Source organism: Lissotriton vulgaris, chromosome 2_1 (genome assembly GCF_964263255.1).
Source record: "Lissotriton vulgaris chromosome 2_1, aLisVul1.2, whole genome shotgun sequence".
NCBI classification, from domain to species: domain Eukaryota; kingdom Metazoa; phylum Chordata; class Amphibia; order Caudata; family Salamandridae; genus Lissotriton; species Lissotriton vulgaris.
In genome coordinates, this window is record NC_141687.1 from 1,568,899,266 (window position 1) to 1,568,922,376 (window position 23,111).

General features: G+C 43.0%; 1 protein-coding gene across 1 annotated transcript in view; it reads left to right on the forward strand.

The window, feature by feature from the left end:
* The window catches only part of THSD7B (thrombospondin type 1 domain containing 7B), a 1,756,834-nt gene that overhangs the window by 1,654,991 nt on the left and 78,732 nt on the right, over window positions 1–23,111 (forward strand). Inside the window, exons 22-23 of the mRNA XM_086957451.1 lie at window positions 8,113–8,286; window positions 8,402–8,497. Coding sequence (XP_086813577.1) covers window positions 8,113–8,286; window positions 8,402–8,497 — 270 coding nt within the window. The remainder of the gene's footprint in view (window positions 1–8,112; window positions 8,287–8,401; window positions 8,498–23,111) is intronic.

Here is a 23,111-nt window from a genome sequence, read left to right on the forward strand (position 1 = left end):
GTGTATGAATGGTAGTTCGCAATTGGTCTGTTGGATCCTGTGCCAGCCTGCGGTAATTCCTGTTGTCGCTAAGCAATCTGCGACATTCAGTGTCGTAATCTATTTTGTCTTGCAGCACAATGCCTCCCCCTTTGTCAGCTGGTTTTATGATTAGCGTGGGGTTATTTTGAAGGCGTTGTATAGTTTGTCTGTCCTCCCATGACAGGTTGTTAAAGTGGTCGGTTGGGTTAAGGTTCTCAATGTCGTGCTATACTGCCTGTTCAAATGTGGTGATTTCGGCAGGTATGGTAGAGGGTGGCGGTACGAAGGTAGATTTGACTCTGAGACCCGTGGTGTTCGGGTTGTCGTGAGGTTGGTCACTTTCAGGGATGTGTTTTTCAAAGAATGACTTTAATTTTAGTTTTCTGAAAAATTGTGCCAGTTCAGCATGTAATTTGAATTTATCAAGTCTAGTGGTGGGCACAAATGACAGTCCTTTTTCCAAGACTGACTGCTCTTTTTGTGATAGCGGGGTACTGGATAAGTTGAACACTAGTGATGGTTGAGTGGCAGGGTTTACTATTTGCTCGGTCCTGGTGTTGCTTCCTTTGACTTTTGGGGTGTGTTGGAACTGACTGGGTTCTCTTCTTCGACCCAGTGGACCTGTGTGTTGTTGTGCTGGGTTGGTCTTCGACGTCCCTGCGCCCTTTGGCCCCGTCCTAAAAAAGGAAAACTTGGGCCCTGGTTGCCTGCAAAGAGCGGCATTGGTCCCGGGGGGTACATGGTGGGGAAGCCATAATAGGGGTTTTGCATGTGACCTAGGTTTGGTGGGAAAACATAGAATTGGTTAGGTTGTCCTCCTTGCCAGGTGTTAGGCCAGCGTTGTCCTCTTCGTCCTCTACCTCCCCGTTTTTGTGATCCACTGCTCGAATCACTTGAGACGGAGCTGTCGTCACCTGAAGAGTTGGTCATATTAGTCTCCTTGGTTGGTGGTGTATAGTTTTCCTCCGAGTACGGGTACACTTTTGCGTAGCTAAATTTTTTGAGATCTTTTTCAAATTTCTTGATTTTAGCCTGGGTCAAATAGTCCTTGTATTCATTAATCTCTCTGTTCTGGTCATCTAACTTTTTCTTATATGCAGTGATGGTAGCTTTGAAATGGCTCTCTGTGGTTTGGATTTCAATCATTATGGCATCCGATAGGCGTTTAGCTGTTTTTAAGATGAATATCATCCATTCCCTGGTACAGTGCCAGGCGATCTGGGCCCAGTCCTTCCTAAACGTGGGGTCATCGAGGAAGATCCTGGGTGCGTTAGTTACTAGAAGGCCCCTTGGAGCCGAATTAGTTCTGAGGTATTGGGCCAGGATTGTCCCATGAAGAATAGTACGTATCCTGTTGCGCTTTTTCTCTGTGAGGGTCTCCCAATCGGTGGTCTGTGCGATAGTGTTGGAAATGTTAAAATCCGCTTGGAAGGACGGGTCAGATAATATATCTGCCAAGTCGTTCTCAGTGAAGGTTAAACCATGGTTTTCGGCCATGGTTGAATATGCTCTCGCAGCTGCGCGCTGCCAATATGATCGTGTATCAAGAGGGAGAGAGAGGACCAGATAGCTAGTCCAGATCCCCGGTTTATATGTTAATTAATCAAAAAGAGACTAGCTGGATTTGGGGGGAGTTTGACTAGATTTAAAGTTTTATAAATCTAAGTGACTCAGTCTTGTTTTGTCAAGGGATGGTGGCACCTGATGGGTGTCCTTATAAAGCCCTCACCCACCAACCTAGTTGGTGGCATGCTTCATCATCGGGCCCACCCAGTGACACCTAGCGTGTCCCGGGTGTGCTACGACACCTGGTTACAGCGGAGCAGGTATGTCACTGTGTGTGCGGTGAAGGGTGATAAGTTAGTGAATTTAAAACGGCTTGGCGGGGGTCCCAGTACCCTAAGGGTGAAGTTACTTTATTACCTGGGCCTCCGTCAGCGGGTAAAAATAAGGCTGTGGGACGTTAGAGGCGAGTTACGACCTCCCACGTCCTTTGGAGTGTCAACATGTTTCAGCCAGTGCCTTATCGATATGCTGGCTTTCTTCAGGACAGATAAAAAGGGTGTGTGTAATTAAAACTAGTGGGTGTGTGAAACAGACTATGTGTCTACACGCTCTAAAGTGTATCTATGTGTGAGAGGGGGGATTCCCTTCTCAAGAACACCTGTACATGTAACATGTAAGGACAAAGACAAAACATACAGGAGAAAAGAGAGTCACTGGGAGGTATTGTATCATATTTACAACAGCCGGCTTAATAGCGTAGGGGTGCAGGCTATAAGCGGCTAATAGTGTAATGATACTGGTGGTACCATTAGAGTGAAAAATCGCACTAGAACTTCGTAGGTGAAGTGGTTAAAAAAGCGGTATTTCTAAACAGTGGTGAGAAAGGTGAAGATAAATGAGGCGCAAGGACAACTTCTTACGCTAGTTTTAAGTTGTTTTCTCTTCAAGGTTATTGAAGTGGCAAGGGATTGGTCCTAGTTGGAAGAGAAAGGTAGGACCACTGAGGTTAGGAGACCTGTAGGGAGAAAAGAGTGGTAGCGCTTACCCATAGTAGTGATGGCTGTTCAGCATACTCACAGGATTACTGGCCAGTGCCTGCTTTGGACCTGTTGTGCCTTCTTCGCAGAACCGGTAAGTAGTGCCCTTAGCTGCAGGGTTATATACTGTGGTTGATTGGTTGAGCGAGGGCACCTGTGTGGCAAAAGGAATGGTGGAAAGACTCGAGCTGCCGAGTCACGATAGCGCTCAGGTGTGCGCGAGGTGCTGCGCGCATGCTCGCGGACTTCTGGACAGGGTCCGCGCATGCGCGGTGAGATTATCTTGTAGAGCGCATGCGCGAAGGAGTGTTAGCTGCCGCACGTGCGCATTGGGGAGATACCGGTCTGGTGGGGTCAGATCGGAAGAGTGCGCACGCGCTAAGAGTTAGCGCGTGTGTTATTGTGCGGTTTCGGCACATTCTGTGTTCTAATATTTACGAGGGAGTGTGGGCACGTGAGATAATGGGCACATTGTGGGCTAGGAGTGGCAGTGCTGGTCCAGAGCCTGTCATTGGATAATTATGAATCACACTCATAAACTACTGTAATAAACTAGGGGGATAAGAGGGAAAACGTCCCATTACTCAGAACTAAAAGGCTCATAAAACAAGGGGGGTGACATAGTAAACAGGGGAATTAATCAGACTCATGGGGGTAGGTTAACAAGTCAACCCCTAGGTTACAGGGTTGTTAGGGAATTCCACACTCACATTCCCCTCTCACACATAGATACACTTTAGGGTGTGTAGACACATAGTCTGTTTCACACACCCACTAGTTTTAATTACACACACCCTTTTTATCTGTCCTGAAGAAAGCCAGCATATCGATAAGGCACTGGCTGAAACATGTTGATACTCCAAAGGACGTGGGAGGTCGTAACTCGCCTCTAACGTCCCACAGCCTTATTTTTAACCGCTGACGGAGGCCCAGGTAATAAAGTAACTTCACCCTTAGGGTACTGGGACCCCCGCCAAGCCGTTTTAAATTCACTAACTTATCACCCTTCACCGCACACACAGTGACATACCTGCTCCGCTGTAACCAGGCGTCGTAGCACACCCGGGACATGCTAGGTGTCACTGGGTGGGCCCGATGATGAAGCATGCCACCAACTAGGTTGGTGGGTGAGGGCTTTATAAGGACACCCATCAGGTGCCACCATCCCTTGACAAAACAAGACTGAGTCACTTAGATTTATAAAACTTTAAATCTAGTCAAACTCCCCCCAAATCCAGCTAGTCTCTTTTTGATTAATTAACATATAAACCGGGGATCTGGACTAGCTATCTGGTCCTCTCTCTCCCTCTTGATACACGATAAGAATAGGGGGAGCAGACCGAACGGTGCAGAGGTTGCAAAAAAATGGGTCTAAAAGGTGACCAGCACTGGACACCAATTGACTTAATTGCAAAGTGGCAAGATTGTCTATAAAGTTAGCAATCTCACATTCATGAGTAGCTTCTAAATGAAGATTGAGATCACCCAGAATGTTAAAGTTAGCTGCTTTAATAGTCAGTGGGTGACAAGATTGGTCAGCTCCTTCCTGATGGAGGAATAGTAGGACGATAAATAAGAAGTCCTGAGAGGGTGAAATTTGAGTTTAGCTACATTTTAAAAAGGACACTGTCAAAGTCTGGGATAGAACAGAGGGATAAACTGCTAACATAACTGTCTTGGCCAATCACTGCAATGCCACCCCCTCTGCCGCTAGTCCTGTTGATATTCTTCAACTGATAACCAGGGGGAAGCGCTAAGACCGGTCCCGCCGCCATAAACTGACTCAGCCATGTTTCGGTGAGGAACAAGACATCAGGGGCATATGATAGTCCTGAATAAAGTCAAAAACATTAGCATGATGTTAAACCAGGAAGTGACAGTTAACCCTGTGGAGCCTGAACGCCGTAAATTTAAACAGAGTCAGGGAAGGCATCCTAAAATTAGGTGTGGACAAACTGAGCACAAAACTGCAAGTTTGGCAACGCTGAAGTAACTCATCTCAGGCTCACTTATGCTCACTATTGGGCTGAGAATACATTCTAAGAGCATGAAGTTCACCAGCAGAGCATACAAGCCTATGGGAGAAAAAAAGAGGCAGGATGCCCTTGTGCCTTCCAGGCGATGATGGGCGCAGATGGGCGGTGTGCCATGATCTCGATTAAATGCCGGGAAAGCTCTAACAGGCTCCTCCCAGGGCTGTCCTGATTAGATACCCGCCTGAACCAATAAGGATGCAACATCTGACCTCAGTTCCATCAGAGTGAACAAAGCAGCAAAGCCGGGGAAAAATTACAAATAGCAAGTGACTTTTGCAGTTAAAGCAGCCCAATAAAAGTTTAGAAACCTTTTTTTAAAACAAAACAGAGACCGAGCGACATTATTTATAAGGAAATGGTGGTGTACACTACAAGAGTTTGCAGTAGATGTTTGTATTAACCATTGAAAAGCACTTACCTGGAGGTGATATGAAACATTAGTATCATTTGATAAAAGATCAAAAAACAATACAAATGTATGTGTGATCAGGTAGAAATGGATAGGCAAAAACGTCACCTTCCACGTATAAAAAACAAATTCATTAAAAAACAATAAAACTAAAGCTTGCACAATTCAATTCGCTTTACAACAGTCGATCAAAACTGAATTTATCTTGCCACTTCACAAAAAGGTTGTCATTAAAATCTCCAAGGTAGCAATAACATTTCACTTTCCTTGATCGTAATTACAATTGGCAATTACGTAGAGGGACTATAACATAGTCATTTAACGTTCCTTTTTTATATTCACAGTCAAAAAGTGAAACTTTTCATTTTCCACACAGCTTGAAATCATTTCCCCAGTGTATAATAAACTTTCTCTGCATGTTTATACTGCTTAGCTTTTCGTTCTCTCTGTCCCTCTGCTGAATTACTTTTCCACTACTTCTTTATCTAGGAGCCAGCCCCACCACACCCTGTTGCGTTATCATAGCTTTCATCATTCAGTCAGTTGGCACTTCATTCATCTGCTCATTGAACTGTCCACTGCATTTGGCTAATGTTATATTTTTAGGAGCTCTGGAATGTTGCAGCACAGAAGGACAAACATATGAGGCTCTGTTGACTAAAGTATGTGTGCGGCAAGAAAAGACACATTTTGGAATAGGATAGGCATCCCAGCAGAATTGCTCACTATAATTATGAGGTTGCACGAGAGCAATTTTGCTAAAGTCCAGTGGGGGTTAAACGGCCAATCCTCCATCGACTTTCCAGTGGAACTAGGGGTTCGCCAAGGTTGTGCAATGGCACCCTTGCTTTTTACATTATATATTAATGGGATAGTTGACAGGATGCTGGACGCTAGTGTGGATGCACCTTCGTTAGCGGGCATCAGGGTTCCAATCCTGATGTTCGCCGACGATACGTTAAAAATGTCTAAGACCCTGGCCGGGCTACAGCGTGCCTTGAATATCTTTGATGAGTTCTGTCTGGAGCATGGACTTGAAGTAAACATAGGTAAGACCAAATTGATGGCTTTTTCCCGAGGATGTAAACCTCGCCCTAGGATACACATGAATAACATCGGGCTTGAGGTAGTAAGGAAGTTTACCTACCTGGGGGTACAAATAGCAGATAACCACGGCTGGTCCCACCACATAGAAAAAGCGGTTTTGAAACATCAGCAAATTTCGGGGGCTCTACGGGTGGAGCACAAAAGATCAAAAACAAAGCCCATAAAACCTGTCCTTGCTGTATATGATACAAGGGCAATAGGGTCGGCCCTATATGGGGCTGAGCTGTGGGGTTTTGAAAAGTTTACTTCCCTACAGATAGCAGAAAACAGGTTCCTTAGGGGAATTACGGGACTTCCCCAGAGCACCCCACTAATCCCTCTTAGTCTTGACCTGGGGAGAAGATCTGTCAGCGATCGAGCTAGATTGCGTCCCATTTTATATTGGAGACGACTTTGGTCCACCCCCGAGATTAAGCACTATACAGATGGGTTTCTGGCAATAATTAAAATGGACACCTTCCATAAAATACCATGGTTGAAAAACTTAAGGGTTATGTTAGGTGAACTGGGTCTTTCCAACTTCTATGATAACCCCGCGGGGGAAGTTTTCCCAAGCAAAAACACACTTAAAACTCTATATTGGGAGTGGATAGATGGTAGGCTTTGGAGGGGGGTAAAATCTGATTCGATGGGTGGTCGCTTCTTGGAAAGCAAAATGTGTCCCATATTAGAACAGTATTGGGACAGCATAACTGTCCCTATGGACAGGAAGTTGTTTTTCCAGCTAAGATCTGGCTCCCTCCCCCTGAGACATTTAACAGGCAGGTGGAAGAGTCGGAATATCCTGTGCTGCCCAGCATGTGGCACAATTAATGAAAGTGTGGGTCACTTCCTATTTGCTTGTAACGCCTATGCCACCCCAAGAAGGGTATGGTTAACCCCAGTTTGTAAGAACCTTGGGACATCCAGTGCTGTTGAGGCTCAGAGAATTATCTGTACCACCACGGAGGAGCCTATTGTCATGGGAATAGCTAAGTATCTGGGGTGGGCCTGGTCCATTAGGCGGAGAGCACTTTCTTCAAATGTGTTTTGATTATTGTTTTAAATCTGTGCTAATTTTTATATTGATCAAACTTGCACAACTGTTTTATAAACATGTATTTGACTAAATGTTTTATTATCAATTGCGAAGTTTTAAAATGTATGTTGTGCTTTTATGAGTATGCAACTCGAATAAAGCTTTCTACCTAATAGGATTACTTCATTGTTTTGACATTTTTACAGCTGGTGACTCTCTGAGAAAAGAGTTCACCTTAATTAGCACCAATTTAACATCCAAATACAACAATTAGCAACTGATAGATTACCACTCAACCTTTGCAAAAAGCCTTGCGGTGTGCAGGAACCACATTTTTTGTAACTTTTGATCCGTTTAAAGTAAACTAGAAACATTTTTTTTTGGGTTAAAATTTGCAGATTATGCAGCAGATGATGGATTATGCGTGAATGCAGGAAATCATTAATTATTTCAAACCAGAGCTCGAGTAGCGGGTACACGCGGGTGGACGGCGTCCCCCCACTCTTTTCGCAGGGTGGACGCCGTCCCCCTGCCAAGAAGCTGGGCCCCACATAAATAACCTGAACGTGTCCCCTGTCATTTTCAGACACCGGGACACGTTCGGCACGTGACGTCATGCGGTCATTTGCATAGTGTCAGTCCCCCCACTTCATTTTGTAGGACTTGTGCCCTGTTTCAAACTCATTGGCTGTAGAATCGCATAATTCCAGTGGCCCTACATGTACTTTCTTAAAATTTGAAACATTCATGCAGAAGAAGTGAGACTATATACTGCACCTGCATCAGACAGGAATCTGCCCTCCATGGTATCTACCAAGGAATTAGCTTCCGTTGGTGCAGAAGATGCAGTGGCACCAGGGCCTAGTGCTCGCAGGGGCCCGTTGAGCCTTGAAAAACGCTGCGTTCCATTACCTCAACAGCTTACATGGCTTCTTTGCGACGCAACTGTATCTGAGAAGTTCTTGTGTTTTTCAACAGGTGACTGCCATCTGACTGAATGGTCGACATGGAGCACCTGTGAGCTGACCTGTATCGACGGAAGGAGCTTTGAAACAGTCGGGCGCCAGTCGCGGTCGAAGGCCTTCATAAATCAGCTGCTTGATAACACGGAAACGTGCCCGGAGCAAGTCCTGGAGACGAGGCCTTGCATAGGTAAGGCCAACCACTTCGTTATTTTTACTATGCGACATGCTGTTTTTCAGTTGTTTGCTGGAACTGTGGATGAACATAACGAACAATATAATTCATACTATGCAATTGAATGCAGGTGGCAAATGTTATGACTACGAGTGGAAAATGGGCCCGTGGAGAGATAATGAACGCGCAGTGTGGTGTCAGCGCTCAGATGGCATCACCGTGACAGGTATGAGCCAGTGTTTATTTCGAAGAGATACAGGATGCACTTTAAACCTGTAAAATACAATGCATGCAGAACAAAGAAATTAGGTGAAAATAAATATTCAGAGTAGCTAAAGTGGGTGATATGATTCTGCATGGCCTGTCTCGTTGTTTGTTGTCTGGTGTTAATGTTCCTCTACCCCCCTTAACACCCCATTCTCACCTTTTGCATTTGTGCGCAGCGAACTCCTGACTCACAGGCTCCCTCTAGTTAGCCTGGGGTTCCCGGGGTAGTGAATGCAGCAAGCTGGCCCCAATTGGCATAAACCCTACTCGGAGTGCAATGTGCTCGATTTCGCTAGTTTTTCTGGGGCACTGGACTTTTTTAGGTCGAGCCTAGCAGCGCGCATGCGCTGCTCTGCGAGGCTTCTTGTGTTTTCTCCATGTGGGTCTGACTCCTCCCACACATTGGATTGGCTTTTGCGTGTGTCATTCAATAATGAAAGCATGCAAATGGCTAAAGGCAGGTGCATGTCCCACCTCTTTTGTAATGTTTACTCCCACAGCGTTTTGCTCCCGGAATCAAACAGATGCACGCAGAGTGGCAGCTGTATTCCTCGTGTGTCAGGTTTCTATTTACAGACAACGCGCTGTGCTTATGCTTGTTTTGTTTGTTTCCTAAATAGCCCACATTCCATTTTTGTTCTTTATTTCTTGATTCTTGAGTTGGTGGTTAACTTGGCAGAGTTCTCACATAAATTAAATAACTAATGCTGCTAGAAATATTTCCGTGCTAGTTTACAAAAATAAAGTTTCTATAATTTATGGCCGACTGGGGGTGTCTTGTGTGAAAGACGTGCTCCATTGGCTCTGTTGCTGGCATGCGACACATCCATTGATGTATCTGACTTTCTAACTGCATTGTGGTACCTTATTCATATTTCACAAAGTTCGGCAGATTGCATTCTTGTGAAGAGTGAATGGAATAGGGGTGTAATCCGTGTTGCAACAACCTGTGTACATTCCTCTTCATCGCCCATGTTGCTTCCTACCCACCCTCCGTATTGCTTCTGCCCCGCCCTACATGTTGCTTTCCCCATTATGCTTCATTCCCCTCCTGCAGGAATCATGTTGGTTTCCCCAACATGAGACCCCTGTATTACTACCTCCTAAAAAATGCTATTGTGTTACATTTTTTAATTCACCAATCAAACTCGGATTTGTAAATGAAAAGAAAAACAGCAAAGCCATTGCGAGACCTATTGGCTTTGTCAATGCTTGTTTATAGTATTTGGGATCTTTAAATGCCACATGCCATCCACTGTTTGGTTCTCCAAGCCACTGCCCCACTGGGAGAATATTGAACTATTTTAGCCCAGTGGCCATGAAAATGCTGCAAATGAAAGCATAGGGTTTCCAATGCTTTTCTCCTGGAGGTGTGCTGCATCCACCAGGGTGGTCAAATCAAGGCTGTATACCTCTACACCTTGCAGATATTCAAAATGTCGCTTTTAGACAGCTTCCTCTTCACTGTGAGAGGGCTTCAGGCCCATGCCCTTCTGCTGCAGCTCCTCATAACTGGTTCACTCTGATTCTCACAGCAGCAGCTTTTATGGTAGCCTACACTGCCTGCCAGCACTCCCCAAGTGCCATGTCCTTGCCAGGCACCTCTGTGTCTTGCAACAGTCTGGTGTATTTCTTCATAGGTTATCTTCAGCCCAAACGGGTCAACAGAAATTCAGAGTGGGGAGGTCAGTGCCACTGGCCCTGGCGACAGGGTCCATCAGAGACCTAAACACACATTCCTAGAATGCCCCTCCACTCCATTCAAGCCCATCCTTTCTCATCTGTTGTTCCATATTCTCTCAAAGTTTCCCCTTGTGCAAGGCTTTAAAAGTAAAGGAGCAGCATTGTAGAAGGTGAGCATTTTTGACCAATCCAGACATACAACGAACCGGGGGTCTAGAAGCCAGAACTCTGGCAAGCAAGCTGCACTTTCACAAAAGTAAAGTAGTACCAAAGAACCAAGCAGCCAAGAAGAGAAGAACTTGCAACAGGAAAGGAACGTTATGGTGATATGTGGTAAAATCCAGCCCAGTTTGTCTGGATAGCCATCAACTTATCTCAGTGATCAGTATTATCATTTGGTCAACCAGTTATTGAGATGGTATGTCTCTTGATCATAGAGACCACCATTCCATAAGTAGTGGGCTTGATCCTGCCCCACTATCATTTTGGAAAACACAATGAGCAACTGAGTAGTTGATCGCCAAAGACAATGAGATGCAGTGCAAAACACAGAAATAAGTGGTGAATGAAAATAGGGTGATGTGGCAAAAAATAAAAAACATTTTATTAAGGTGTAGACACAACTCCTAGTTTAAATACAGAACGGTGCAAAAAGGCAGTTTAAACAAATAGCTGCCAAAAAAGGGCCAACATGTTTCAGCCAATCAGGCTTATTATCCCAAGGTTTTCTTCAGGGCCTCTGCTCACTAATATTGCTACTGCATATACAAGTGATAATCATACCCTGTGAGAATAAAGTGCTGATCAAAAATAGAGAAAATATATGTAAGGTTGGAATAAATACAACCTGTAGTCTACAAATCCTCAGCATCAAGGAATGCAGATGGCATCTACAATAAATAAAATCAAAAAACATAAACATTAATTTCCTTGTTGGGTTCACAGAATGAGATGTATATAGATGTTAGAAACTTTAAAGTGCTCCCCCAGCTTGACCGGGGACTGGACCTCACCTCACGTGGACCGTGCTCAGGATTATATGAGGCCCCGCTCTGTGGAAGGTAAGGAGGAAGAGGAAACTATAGGGGAGAGAAAAGGAGTGCTGCACATCAACCCGTCTCTCCGCTCTCTCAATACACTATGTCCCTCCACACTAACTCTTCATCCACAGAGGGCAGTAAAATCAACGGCAATTGCTGGTGAATTCTCAAACACCCAGAAAGGCATAGCACAAACACTAGATGCTCAAATGTCTAAATACAGTCATCATCTTTAAATAGAACAGCCCCTCTCATGGTGTATATAAATGAGGGTTTGTATAGCCATGCATTATAAGTGTCACATTGAAGCTGTATCATACTCGTCTTATAAACTCTTACATTGGCTTGGTAAACTCCTGCCACCATGGAGAATTGCATGAATGCTAAGTCTCCTCTCAGCCAAACGGACCAACTAAGCCCCCACTCGACAGGCATTGACTTAACCAAAAATGCTCTCACATCCTCAGAAGCAAAACAAGTTGTAAAGCGCCCATCTGTCCGTTGTTGCCTCGAAGACTAATCTGAGTCTACGGGGAGGCACTGATAAGGATAGGAGGCTCGTTTAAGGTGGACGCTTACCTTCCTACCCCGCCCCCTGCATGAGTATACAAAGTACTCAGTGTTTCTTACTTGTAAATAGGTCTAGTTGAAATCCCAGCGATGTTGCGGCCTCGGTTATTAGACCAGCAGCATCTTCGAACTTGCAACGCGGAGCTGCTCGTTACACGCTACCGCGGTTGCTCCAGCGTTCTAGAACTACAAAATTACATCATCAAGATGGCACCAGTAGTTTTTTTTGTTCCGATCACGTGTGTAATGTGTTTTGAAAAGAATAGTGTAAAGCTTTAATCATATGTGAGCCTGTCCATTATGGACAAACTAATTAGACACCTTCTCTATGCTTGTGACTTATAACATCAATTCCAACTAGCTATACACTATCATATTGGCTGATGCGTGTGCGTAATTACCACCAAAAAATTATGCTGGTTGGTTTTATAGCGATCGTCGTCAGTGAGCCTAATCACTGTGAATGTCTGGATTGACCACTATCTTGATACTTATAACAGAGGCTCTAACCCGCTTCGCACTGCCGTGTTTGCTACTGCATCCGCGGATCCCGGACTAAATAGAGCCAGTAGTATGATACTCTAATAGCGATGTATGAAACAGCAAGTTAAGAGCCCTTGCATAGTGTGTTGGGTAATTTTAGAAATGGTGAGATCAAGTGGCTGTCTTAAAAGCGCTCTCATTGGTTCGTATTGCCACATCTAAGCGACACTACTTAAGTGGTCCCCTTCCTTCAAGATTTCAAGGGGAGTTTCTGATGTGCTCAATGACAGGTCTTTCAGTTCTCCATGTGATCAGGCTTGCAAGTGGAGTGTCAGTTAATTGGCCTTTGTAGATAGCTCCCCTGCATCCTTCTTCTACAAGAGCTAATCCCATCCAAATGAGCCTATTGTTGAGTAAGGGCTTTTATTTACTTACTGGTGAGCAGAATAATTAACAGGACCCGTCAGGGCAAGTCAAAACCCATATCTCTTTAGGAACTGACTTGCAAAAAACAAAGTAGTATAAATATGACTGAATTGATATTTTGTTCGTTCCTGCAGCCATTTTAAACATATGGAAAGTTATGTCCAAACTCCATCTATCTGGAGTCAATTCAAAATGTATATTAGGTGCAGGTTTGACCTACATTGGGAATGCAATAAAGTATTCGAGACTTATATTAAAGCAGTATAGATTCACACTCTTATATTATTGGTTGTCCAATCGAATAACAAGATCTGCACAGATCCCTTCTGGACAGGGTGCCTGTGTGCATATACGAGGCTGAGTTAAACAGTAGTCCTACACCTTAGCTAACATTTATGTGTGTGCGGTTGTGAACATGCAAGCATATAACCAGCACAGAGCCTCTAACCCCAGCTGTGCACCAGTGAGCCTTATCTTAGCAGCGGGACACTGGTGTTTATAAATCAATACCATATTACTAGAAGCTTACATTGAGTGAGACCCAATTGAGTAGACTCGCTCATAGGTACATCAAGTATTTTTAATGCAATAGGTCTCGCATTACTGAACGTTTGAGGTATTGATGTTACAAATAATAATGCAATGTCAATAGTTCATACTTTCAGTAATGCGAGACCTGGTGCACTGCTAATGCTTGCATAGAGAGCCAGAAATCAGCATTGTATGTATCAGTGCAGGACTGCAAGCTGCGCCTAGAGGTCCCTGGTGAACAAGGCACCAGCATTGTATGTCTAGGTGCAGTACTGCAAGCTGCTCCTAGAGGTCCCTAGTGAGCAAGGTACCAGCACTGCAAGTCTTGGTGCAGTACAGAAAGCTGCTCCTAGATGTCCCTAGTGAGCAAGGCACCAGCACTGCAGACCTCTTTTGGTCACATATGGCACTGCACCCTGCAGAAGATATGGTAAATCCACACTACCCATAATGCATTGCATGCAAGACATTCTACGAGTACATTCAAATAGCTTTGTCTATATATACAGTTAGTAGCTTTGAAATGTGATAAAATAATGATTACATTCATTTCGGATTAGGTTGTACTCTGTGTGGAGCTGATGAAGAGAAATGTATAGACGGTCTCATATAAATGTGAGATGTTCTATTGAGTAAAGTAACCACTGCCAGCCTAGGTTAGGACCAAGTGCATGTCTTGCCTGAAGCCTTTTAAGAAAATAGTGCCTTGAGGCTGTAATTAAACCCTAGGGAGTAACAGTGGGTGTCCTCATGGCAGGTTTCAAGAAAAGACAAGGCGGTACTAAGGAGAGAATACTAAGCCTATTGACCAAATGAAAAGCTACCATTTACAAAGGTCAGGGACAGGACGCAATTAAAAAGATGGGCGAGAAGTGGGCTGAGCTTTTTGCACATATCCTGAATACAGCATGTTTTGAAGAGACAGCGCAAGTGCTGCCTAGGCGATACTAAAAACCACTTCTTCACAATGAGGCTACCACTCATATGCTCAGAAAACCTGCCTATGTTTTTCCTTCACTTGTAATACTATGTTGTAGCCTGCATACACATAAAAAATATGGTTTTACATAAATCAAATCTCTGGGGATCACAGTAAATAACAATGTGGTTATTTTTTGGCAACTAACATTTTATTGGCTTGAAAATGTATGGCCAGCATAATTTATTTGCCTTATTTAATATTTCATGTTTATTTGACCAAAGGGTTTCAAATTATTTTGCCCTTTGGGGATGTTATGATTAAAATACTGTAATATTGAGTTGTTTATGTTAAAGTGATTTGTACAGTTTTCAGTCTCCTAGTGCTGTAGAGAATTACTGAAACAAAACTACAGGCTACATTGATACTACAAGTCAGATGTCAAATATTAAGGATTTCACATATTTTGAGGAGACTTCTCTCAGATTAAATTGGAAGGGGCACAGAACGCCAGAATGAGACTGTGGTAACAAAGACGTATTGGATACCTATCCACACATATTTGGTCTTAGGGAAAGGCAAAAGGGATAAAGTAGCAGACATAAGTGCCATCATAAAAATGTACTTCAAGTACAAAGTCAAAAGATCATTTGTATACAGCTTTGTTTATATAAATAATGGTTTTGGAAAGTACTTGTCTGAAAATGTAAAAAGTTAATATGGTTTAAGCACTCAGTTTGAGAAAAGTAGAAGGTACACCATTAGGATATAGCTTAAAATGTAGAGGCAAACTAAGAAACCAATTGGGTATCATATGCATATTGTTAGACCTGGTATACTTGGCATGGTGCCCCTTGATTCTTTACCGTCAGACCTCCTGTTTTGCTGGCTTCCTTTTGCTGGCTGTAGGACTCTGGACACTGTATCACTGCTAACCAGTGGCAAAGTGCATGTGCCCTCTGCTTAAAACAATGTAATATTGGCTTTTCCCCAATTGCCATATTTAATTTACTTATAGGTCCGTAGCTAAGTGCACTTCCTGTGCTCAGGATCTGTAAATCAAATGTTACTAGGGGGGCTGCACCACTGATTATGCCACCCACTTAAGTAGCTCTTCAAACAGATCTCAGGCCTGCCTTAAAGATCCTGTGTTTGGAGTTTTAAACTGCCATGTTGACCTGACAAGTTAACCTTCTTTCCTTGACCAAACCTTCCATTTTCACCCCTAATGGTGGCCCTGGACAGCCCAAGGCAGGGTGCAGTGTGTTTAAAAAGTTGGACATGTTCTTTTGAGTATTACATGTCCTAGCAGTGAAAAACTCTTCAATTTGTTTTTTACTACGGCAAGGCCTATATTTCTCCCATAGGATAACATTGGGATTATCTTATTACATTTTATAAGTGAAATTTGTCTACTCCATCATTGATGCATCTGTAATAAACAAGCCATTGTATACAGCCCGAATAGGCATACAGCTGGTGAAAGAAAAGTTTAATAAAACGTGTAGATGGAATCTCACTGTCTCCGTAGTGATGAATCGAGTTTAACAAGGATAAGTTGAAAAATAAGGAACAGAATTAATCAAAGATATCAATGGATTATTTGATGAGCACCTGGATGAAATGGTTACATTTGGGGGATGAATCCCACTTTTGGCAGTGTAACAATGAGGAGCGCGAGACATGTGCCCTGGTTTTTTCATTGTTACAATTACTGTGGTAGAGGCGATCCACGGTTCATTGTTTGCACGCATTCATTAGGAGATTTTCAAGAATGGTTTACCTTTAAGGAAAGGAGTGCACTCTCATACTCGTAGTTTGACTTCTATAAAGTTAGCATTTTCTAAGTTTAGCAATTTGGTGTCTGATGCCTGTATCTGAATACTCATCTGGGGTGGGTGACAGTTCGGCTAGGTGTATTTCCCCCTGACAACCACACAAAGGGAGCTTAGGTGTGACTTGATGTGCCATCCACATCCTGATGGGCCATCCTGGGCAGGATGGGAGGAAGGGGCTGGCCACAGCCTCACTCTTACCCTTGATTAGGCATTGTCCTGCGCCCAAACAAAGGGGTACATACCCCTGTAGTGAGTCTGGAGTCAGGACAGGAAGGGCAGGGACTCTGTGCACTTCAAAGGCACCTCTTTGAACTCTGCCCCACTCCACAGGCACATCGGGATATACATACTAGACCTTATACACCAACCCTCTTCAGTATACATATGGAGCTGTTGATACGCTGCCAAGAAGACAGATTGCTGTGCTTCTGAAAGGACTGACAGTCTGCTGTACTGCTACTTTGCTATACTCCTGTTCTTCTGTGCTGCCCTGCTGCCTGCTGTCCTCTTTGCCTGGATGAGAAGGACTGGACCCACATCACTTGATCTCAGAACCCAGAGTGTGACTCCAAGGTCTTGCTGGCCTCCTGATTGAATTGTGAACTAACCTGCCTCAGCGCCAGGACTCTATTATCTGTGAGTTGGCCCTGCCAAATGGTGCCAATCCAGTCCTGGGTCCTTAGAAGTGGGCTAAAGTGATGTCCAGCAAAATCCATGCAGCTCCGTCGACGCAGCAGCTCGGAACTGGTTCTTCGGTACAACTGTGGACGCATCACTGCCTTTGCAAGGCTTAACTCTGATGCATCATTGACTCGGCAGCTCATGATCTCTATTCCTGATACATCTTCCCTGTTGGAAGGCTTGGAACCAATGCATCACCTCCTTGGGTGGATCGCCGATAATGCTTAACTACATCTGCACCCTGCATCCCATCTCCACCATGCATCTCATCATCGATGATGCAAATAAGATACTATTGCAGCAGGCCAAGTCTGGTTCCTGTTTCTGATCAGCACTCCACCGCAGTCGGCCTGTACTTTTGGATTTGACCCAGTCTAGTGGGACCACATAGCCACGGTTGGCACTTTATGCTTGTAAACACTATATTTCAGTTTATTCTTGAAAACTTCCTAACTCCAGTTCAACTTATTTTGGTCTTTATTTTGTTCAATAAATTAAGCTCTATTTCTCTAACCAGGAGTAGTATCTTATTGTGTGATGTTTCATTGTTTTACTGTTTGAAGTGTTGCAAAAATACTTTACACATTGCCTCTTACGCTAAACCTGACTGCTCTGTGCCAAGCTAACAGTGGGTAAGCACAGGTTAATTTATGGTGTGTTTGTGACTTACCCTGACTAGGATTGTGTTTTCTGCTTGGACAGGGTGCATACCTCTGCCAACCAGACACCCAGTTCTAAAATATACATATAAATTTCTGCCTCAGCATCATGGATCAGAGGTTCCAGTGGCTGCATACATCTGTTAAATAGAATAAATGACAACCTTGATTCCTGATGGACACCACTGAGTTTCTGGAAGGTGGAAACAAGGGAGAAGAAGGAAGTGTTAAGAGCTATCCTACAAGATATTGTGTAACCAGTGGAGAATAGCACAAAGAAGTTACATTGTTAATGCCTTTCTTAAATCTCTTACATTTATAACCATAATTTGGCATGTTTTAGCTTACTGCAATAAGAAATGTGCAAAATAGGTTTAAATATTTAAATCTAAAACATCATGTGATGGTTTCTTTACAAGGATGCCCACTTTCTAGGACAGGAGTATTTTGGAAATTGACAACAAATGTATAACAATAGCTAGAACGAATGCAATTAATGGAACATGTTTAAATATAGGACACAGCTTTCCTTAATCATAATGTTTTATTAAAGACACCAATTGTTTCTTTTCCTTCTGCGTATCACTCATATTTGTGAGGACATGGTATTGAAAAATACATTGAATATATTCTTTTAATCTCAAAACTCTCACAATTTTTAGCCAGTAAAAAGTAAGCAGTTGCTGCCTGGAAATAAAATAAATGCAATAAAGTAGCTCATTATATCTCACAATAGTTGGCATAGAGAATTTTTAATCTGATTGCCTGGCTGATCTTCTTAACCTATAGAAAATGTGCTTGAAGCCCATGGAGAATAGCATTACTACTGATTTGTTGTTATTTTAGGGTTTGTAGCTGGAGCCTCCAATACATTTTCTATTTACGATGTATAGTCGAACGTAGACCGAAACCAACATGAATATTCAAATCTCTCTTCAAGTAGATGGGACATTATCTCAGTTCTGGAACATTGATCCCTATTACCCTCTTCATTGAAAATTACTAGGTTCAATATGGTAGCCCCCCCCAGGCTAAGGGTTCAATGCTATATTGTTCAGATGGCTGTTGTCAAAATTTGCCCGGAACTTCAAATCCTTCACAATCAAGCAGATGCCTAAGACGGAGAATATCAATCATGTATACTTAACTCCAGTTGAAACAAATCTTGATGGCTACCAACGATCACATTATATGTGTCCAGGCACATATAATGTAATATAATATAATAATGCACATATAATATAATGGGCAAGAGGTAATAGTGCAGCCCCATAACCCCAGTGAAAAGGCAGAACTATAGCCCTGGACCTAGTGAGTCCTAGGAGCAGATTTTCATACTTGTTGGCATTGTTTAGTTCTGGGTAGATTCTTGCAGGCTAAAAGATCTTGTGCTAACCATTGGCAAGTACCTTAAGCATTCGTGGAATGAAGTGGACCACAGATTGACACTGTATAGGGAAATCACTACATAGCCATCCAAAATCCTGTACCCATAGCTAGTATGCACAACTTAATTCCCCTACACCTGTTCTCTGCTTTAACTCCACACCCATGCATTTCCCAATACTAGCCTTCATCACTAATATCAGGTTGTTGGCGGATAATACATTTAAAGTGACAGAGATTACAATAAAAGATGGAAAAGTAGCTTGGCACAAAGCAGTCAGGCTTAACTTAGAGGCAAAGTTTGAAGTTTTTATGCAGCACACAAACAATGATGAAGTGAAAACACAAGAATAATCCAAACCCATTTAGAAAAGAGTAAATGTTAATAAATAAAAGGATACCAGAATAGCAAAAGTCCAGTTAGTAGAACTGGAGATATGCAGTTTCAAACATTTAGGTAAGTACAGCGTCTAAAAGCACAAATCGCCAATCATGGTAATCCTGTTGTGTTAGACCAGGATGAAGTGATAAGTTCAGGATGACTCAGATGGAGCATGGGTCGGATACTGTGACAAGGTTAGTCCCACTGAAAAAGTTACCTTCTCAAGTGCTGCATGAAGAGTTTAATTTGTTGTGGAGGAGGCCGTGAGGAGGAGGTAGAGCGTTGTAGGTGGTCGCCGCTGTAATGCGAAGATCAGGTCTGGCGTCAATGCCTGTCATCGCTGTATTCGGGTGTTTTACAGATGGTTGTTGCTGGAGATTTACAGTGGTGGTCACCGTGGGCCGTCGTTGCTGTTGCATGAAGAGCAGAATTCACATTGATGGTGAACATTGTAGTGCAACAAGTTAGGTTCACCACAGCTTCGCATTGCCAGTTGTCATTGGCAATCCAGCTTCAGTGCCCACAAAACCGTTTGTAGTCATGACAAGCCCAGATTTTCAGAATTTCACTTTTTCTTGTCGAGAAGTGCACTCTGATGCTAGCCAGCATCCAGTACTGGAGTGGCACCTCTTGGGTATCAGGAACTGTTTCTAGCAGGTGCCAGCACGGCGCGGACAGGTTCTGTTGCAGGTCCAGGCAGGTCCAATGCTGAAAATCAGTTGGGCAATTGCAAGGAGGCCTCTAGAGCTTGTTTTGTCCGTGTATCTCAGACGGGATGCCAGCTAGCTGACCCCTGGAGTCACTTGGGTAGCCTGTGATGAAGGCAGCAGGACCATTCTTCATTATCAGAGACCAAGATTTGCCTCTAGCAGAAGGGCAGACCTATGGGTAACAAGGCAGGCCTCAAGCAGCAGGGCAGTCCTCTGGTGAATGAGCCACGCATCAAATTCTCTGGGGAACAAGGCAGTCCTTCTTCTGTAATGTGCACAGGTCAAAGGGTATATTGAAGAGGTAGTTTAGGAGATTCAATATCTATACCATTAAAGTGGGGATGGCATTCTGGCAACCCCCACATCTGGTTGTGGAAAGTTCTTCCATTCCGCTGCCAGGGCTTCAAAAAGTCTGGGGTGATAAAAGACTGGTGTCAGGTTTCTTTGCATTTGTGCTGGAGGCAGGCCTTTTGAATGTAAGTGGGGCAGGCAACAGTTCCTCCAACCCATCCTGCCAACATCTAGTCCCCCTTTGTCTCACTGTCTGAGAGCAACACACACAGGTGAACAGCTAAGCTATTAACAGTCAAAGGAACCAGGATACAGACAGCAGGCACCAAATGGTTAGGACACAGAAAAAACATCTTTCTAAAAGTGGAATTTACAGAATTGGGACTTTAATTGCAACTTCACCATTAAAGAGGATTTGACATTACAATTCATATTAGTCCAAACTTGATATCTCTATCTGTTCCCCATCAAAAGTTTGCACTTGCTAAATGTAATACAGCACCCTGAAGTTATCCAAAGAGAAAGATAGGCCTTACAGTTGTGAAAAATTAGAATGGAGTGGTTTTATACTACATGGACATATAGAACTTAAAAACACATATCCCACTTTCAAATACAATGCACCCTGCCCTGTGGGCAGCTTAGGGCCTACCTTAAGGGTGATGTATATGTTTTCAAAGGGGAGATTTAGACCTGGGAAAAGGTGTATTTTGCCTTGTCAAATTGGCAGTTTTAAAACTGCACTGAGACATGTTTTAAACTACTAAGTAAGAAAATAGCTCAATGTGTACTACAGGCCCACTGGTCGCATTTAATTAAGAGGTTCTGGTTATAAGTAGGAACTATCCAAGGGACTTGAATAGACCAATCAGGTGCTTGCCAATTTGACCATCTTTTCGTTACAGAGCACAATCCCTTTTGCACTTGTTAGCAGTGGTAAGGTGCACAGATTCCTAATGCTAAACAAAAATAAAATTTAGAAAGCAGGAGGGGTGAAGGAAAAATGTTTGCAGGTTACCCTGCAGAGAGGGCTGAGTACTGCCGTAGACATATGCAATACATTCGAAGCTAAATATCAGTACTTGTTTAAATAGAAATCTCTGTCAAACTGCAGCATGTGAGCCAATATATGACGGTAAATCAGAACAAAATTGCTGGCCATATTAATTGATTATCACGTGAGATATATCAACATGAATACACAATTCATAACTCAAGATGCTGTGTTAATGGCACATACCCAAAATGGCCTCCAGAGAGCACTGGATGGGTTCAGGGATTTTATGAAGGACTTAGGTTTAAATACTAACATCTCAAAGACGTTTGTCATTAGATGTAGACAAGGGACCCAACGGACGAGGGAAATGTTTGTAGATGGTGAAAAGTTAGAAACTACTAGAAATGTTTCCTACCTGGAAGTATTATTTAATCAGCGTGATCTATAGGCACAAACTATTCCTAAAAAAAGTGGTTCTCATTAGATCAATAGCAGCTTTGAGAAATTTTGCGAAAAAGCTAGGTAGGAAACCTCCAGCAGAACTCCTGCAAATATATAAGGCCAAATGTGTTACAATGGCAACCTGTGGGTCAGGGGTCTGGACGTTCACAAATGCTATCCCACTACAAACGGTTAAAAACACATTTCTTGGGTACATTCTTTCTGTCCCCCGAGTACCTCCTGGTATGTTTGCCACAAGGAGTTGGGCCTCCATTATATTGTTGATCTAATAAAATTGGAACCAATACTCTTGTGGCATAGAGTTTGGTGTAAAGATCAGACGAAGTTAAACAGAGAGATCCTGAAAGATACTTTGAGATTGGAGGGGGCTCTAACGATCCCTTGGATTTGCTTTGTTCATGATTTCATGAACGACCTGGGCCATCAGAATATTTCTCAAATCCGATCTCCATGTTGGAGATCCCTAGAAAGATTTTTGAAAAAGAGGGACATTGGAACAGGTTTCTTTCAACCAGGTTCAGACTGGGAATTGTACACAGATTAGTGTCTATACCGAAAATGAATGATTGGTCCCATGATCTGTTACCCTGTCCTTGTGACAATACCTCGGAACAATCTACCATCCACTTAGTCCTGTTTTGTAAATTTTATGCTGAGCCAAGGAAAGCTTAGATTATTCCTTTTTTTTTAAACCAGGGGCTTAGGCAGTGTCGCCCCTCCATGTATTTACTCCAGCTACTGGAAAATGAGCATGTAGAGTAGAGAATTGCTATGTTTTAAAAGAAGGCGCTTCAATACAGGAAATGTTGTACAATTACTGAGCTGTAGTTGGAGTATCTTGCATTATTTCAATTTAGCCCTCTTTTATTGCTATATTGTTGTGTATATATCATGAATGACAATTTATTTTTATATCTATGTGCTTTCATGCGTGTTTTAAAAAAGCAGTCCAAAAAAGCTTTCCTTGACTTGACTTGAACTCAAGATGCAATCACATTTGAATGCCTATAATGCCAGTGTGTGCCAGTGTGTACCATGCCCTAACAGGTTGCACAATAATGAGCACAATCAAAAGCACCATGTTACATTGAGTGCAGGCATAAAGTATTACATGAGGAGCTATACTCCCATTATTAAAAGAAAAGAAGTGAGCTATCTCAGATGCCTATAGGTCTCAAAATAATCTATTTTTACACTGGTTGAACCCCCGCTGGCTCTTGTTTTCAACTTTGGGTCACTGTTATTTTGACAAGCTGTTCTCTCAAAGCCCTTGCTATTCCCTTGAACACAACCAGGATTTCCATTTATGAGGTTTGGTGTGCCATTTAGTGAGTTGTTTCATTATTTGTGTCAGAGGTTTCACAACCTGTGTCTGACTCTTTTTAGAGCCCTGTTTGGATACATCTTATGGGTTAGTCTTACTTGACATTTTTTTGCTGTGTAAAGTCAAACGTCAAGTCCCTTCAACAGGACAAGCTTGTTTCTTTGAGCATATTTTCACCAGATAAGCACAGT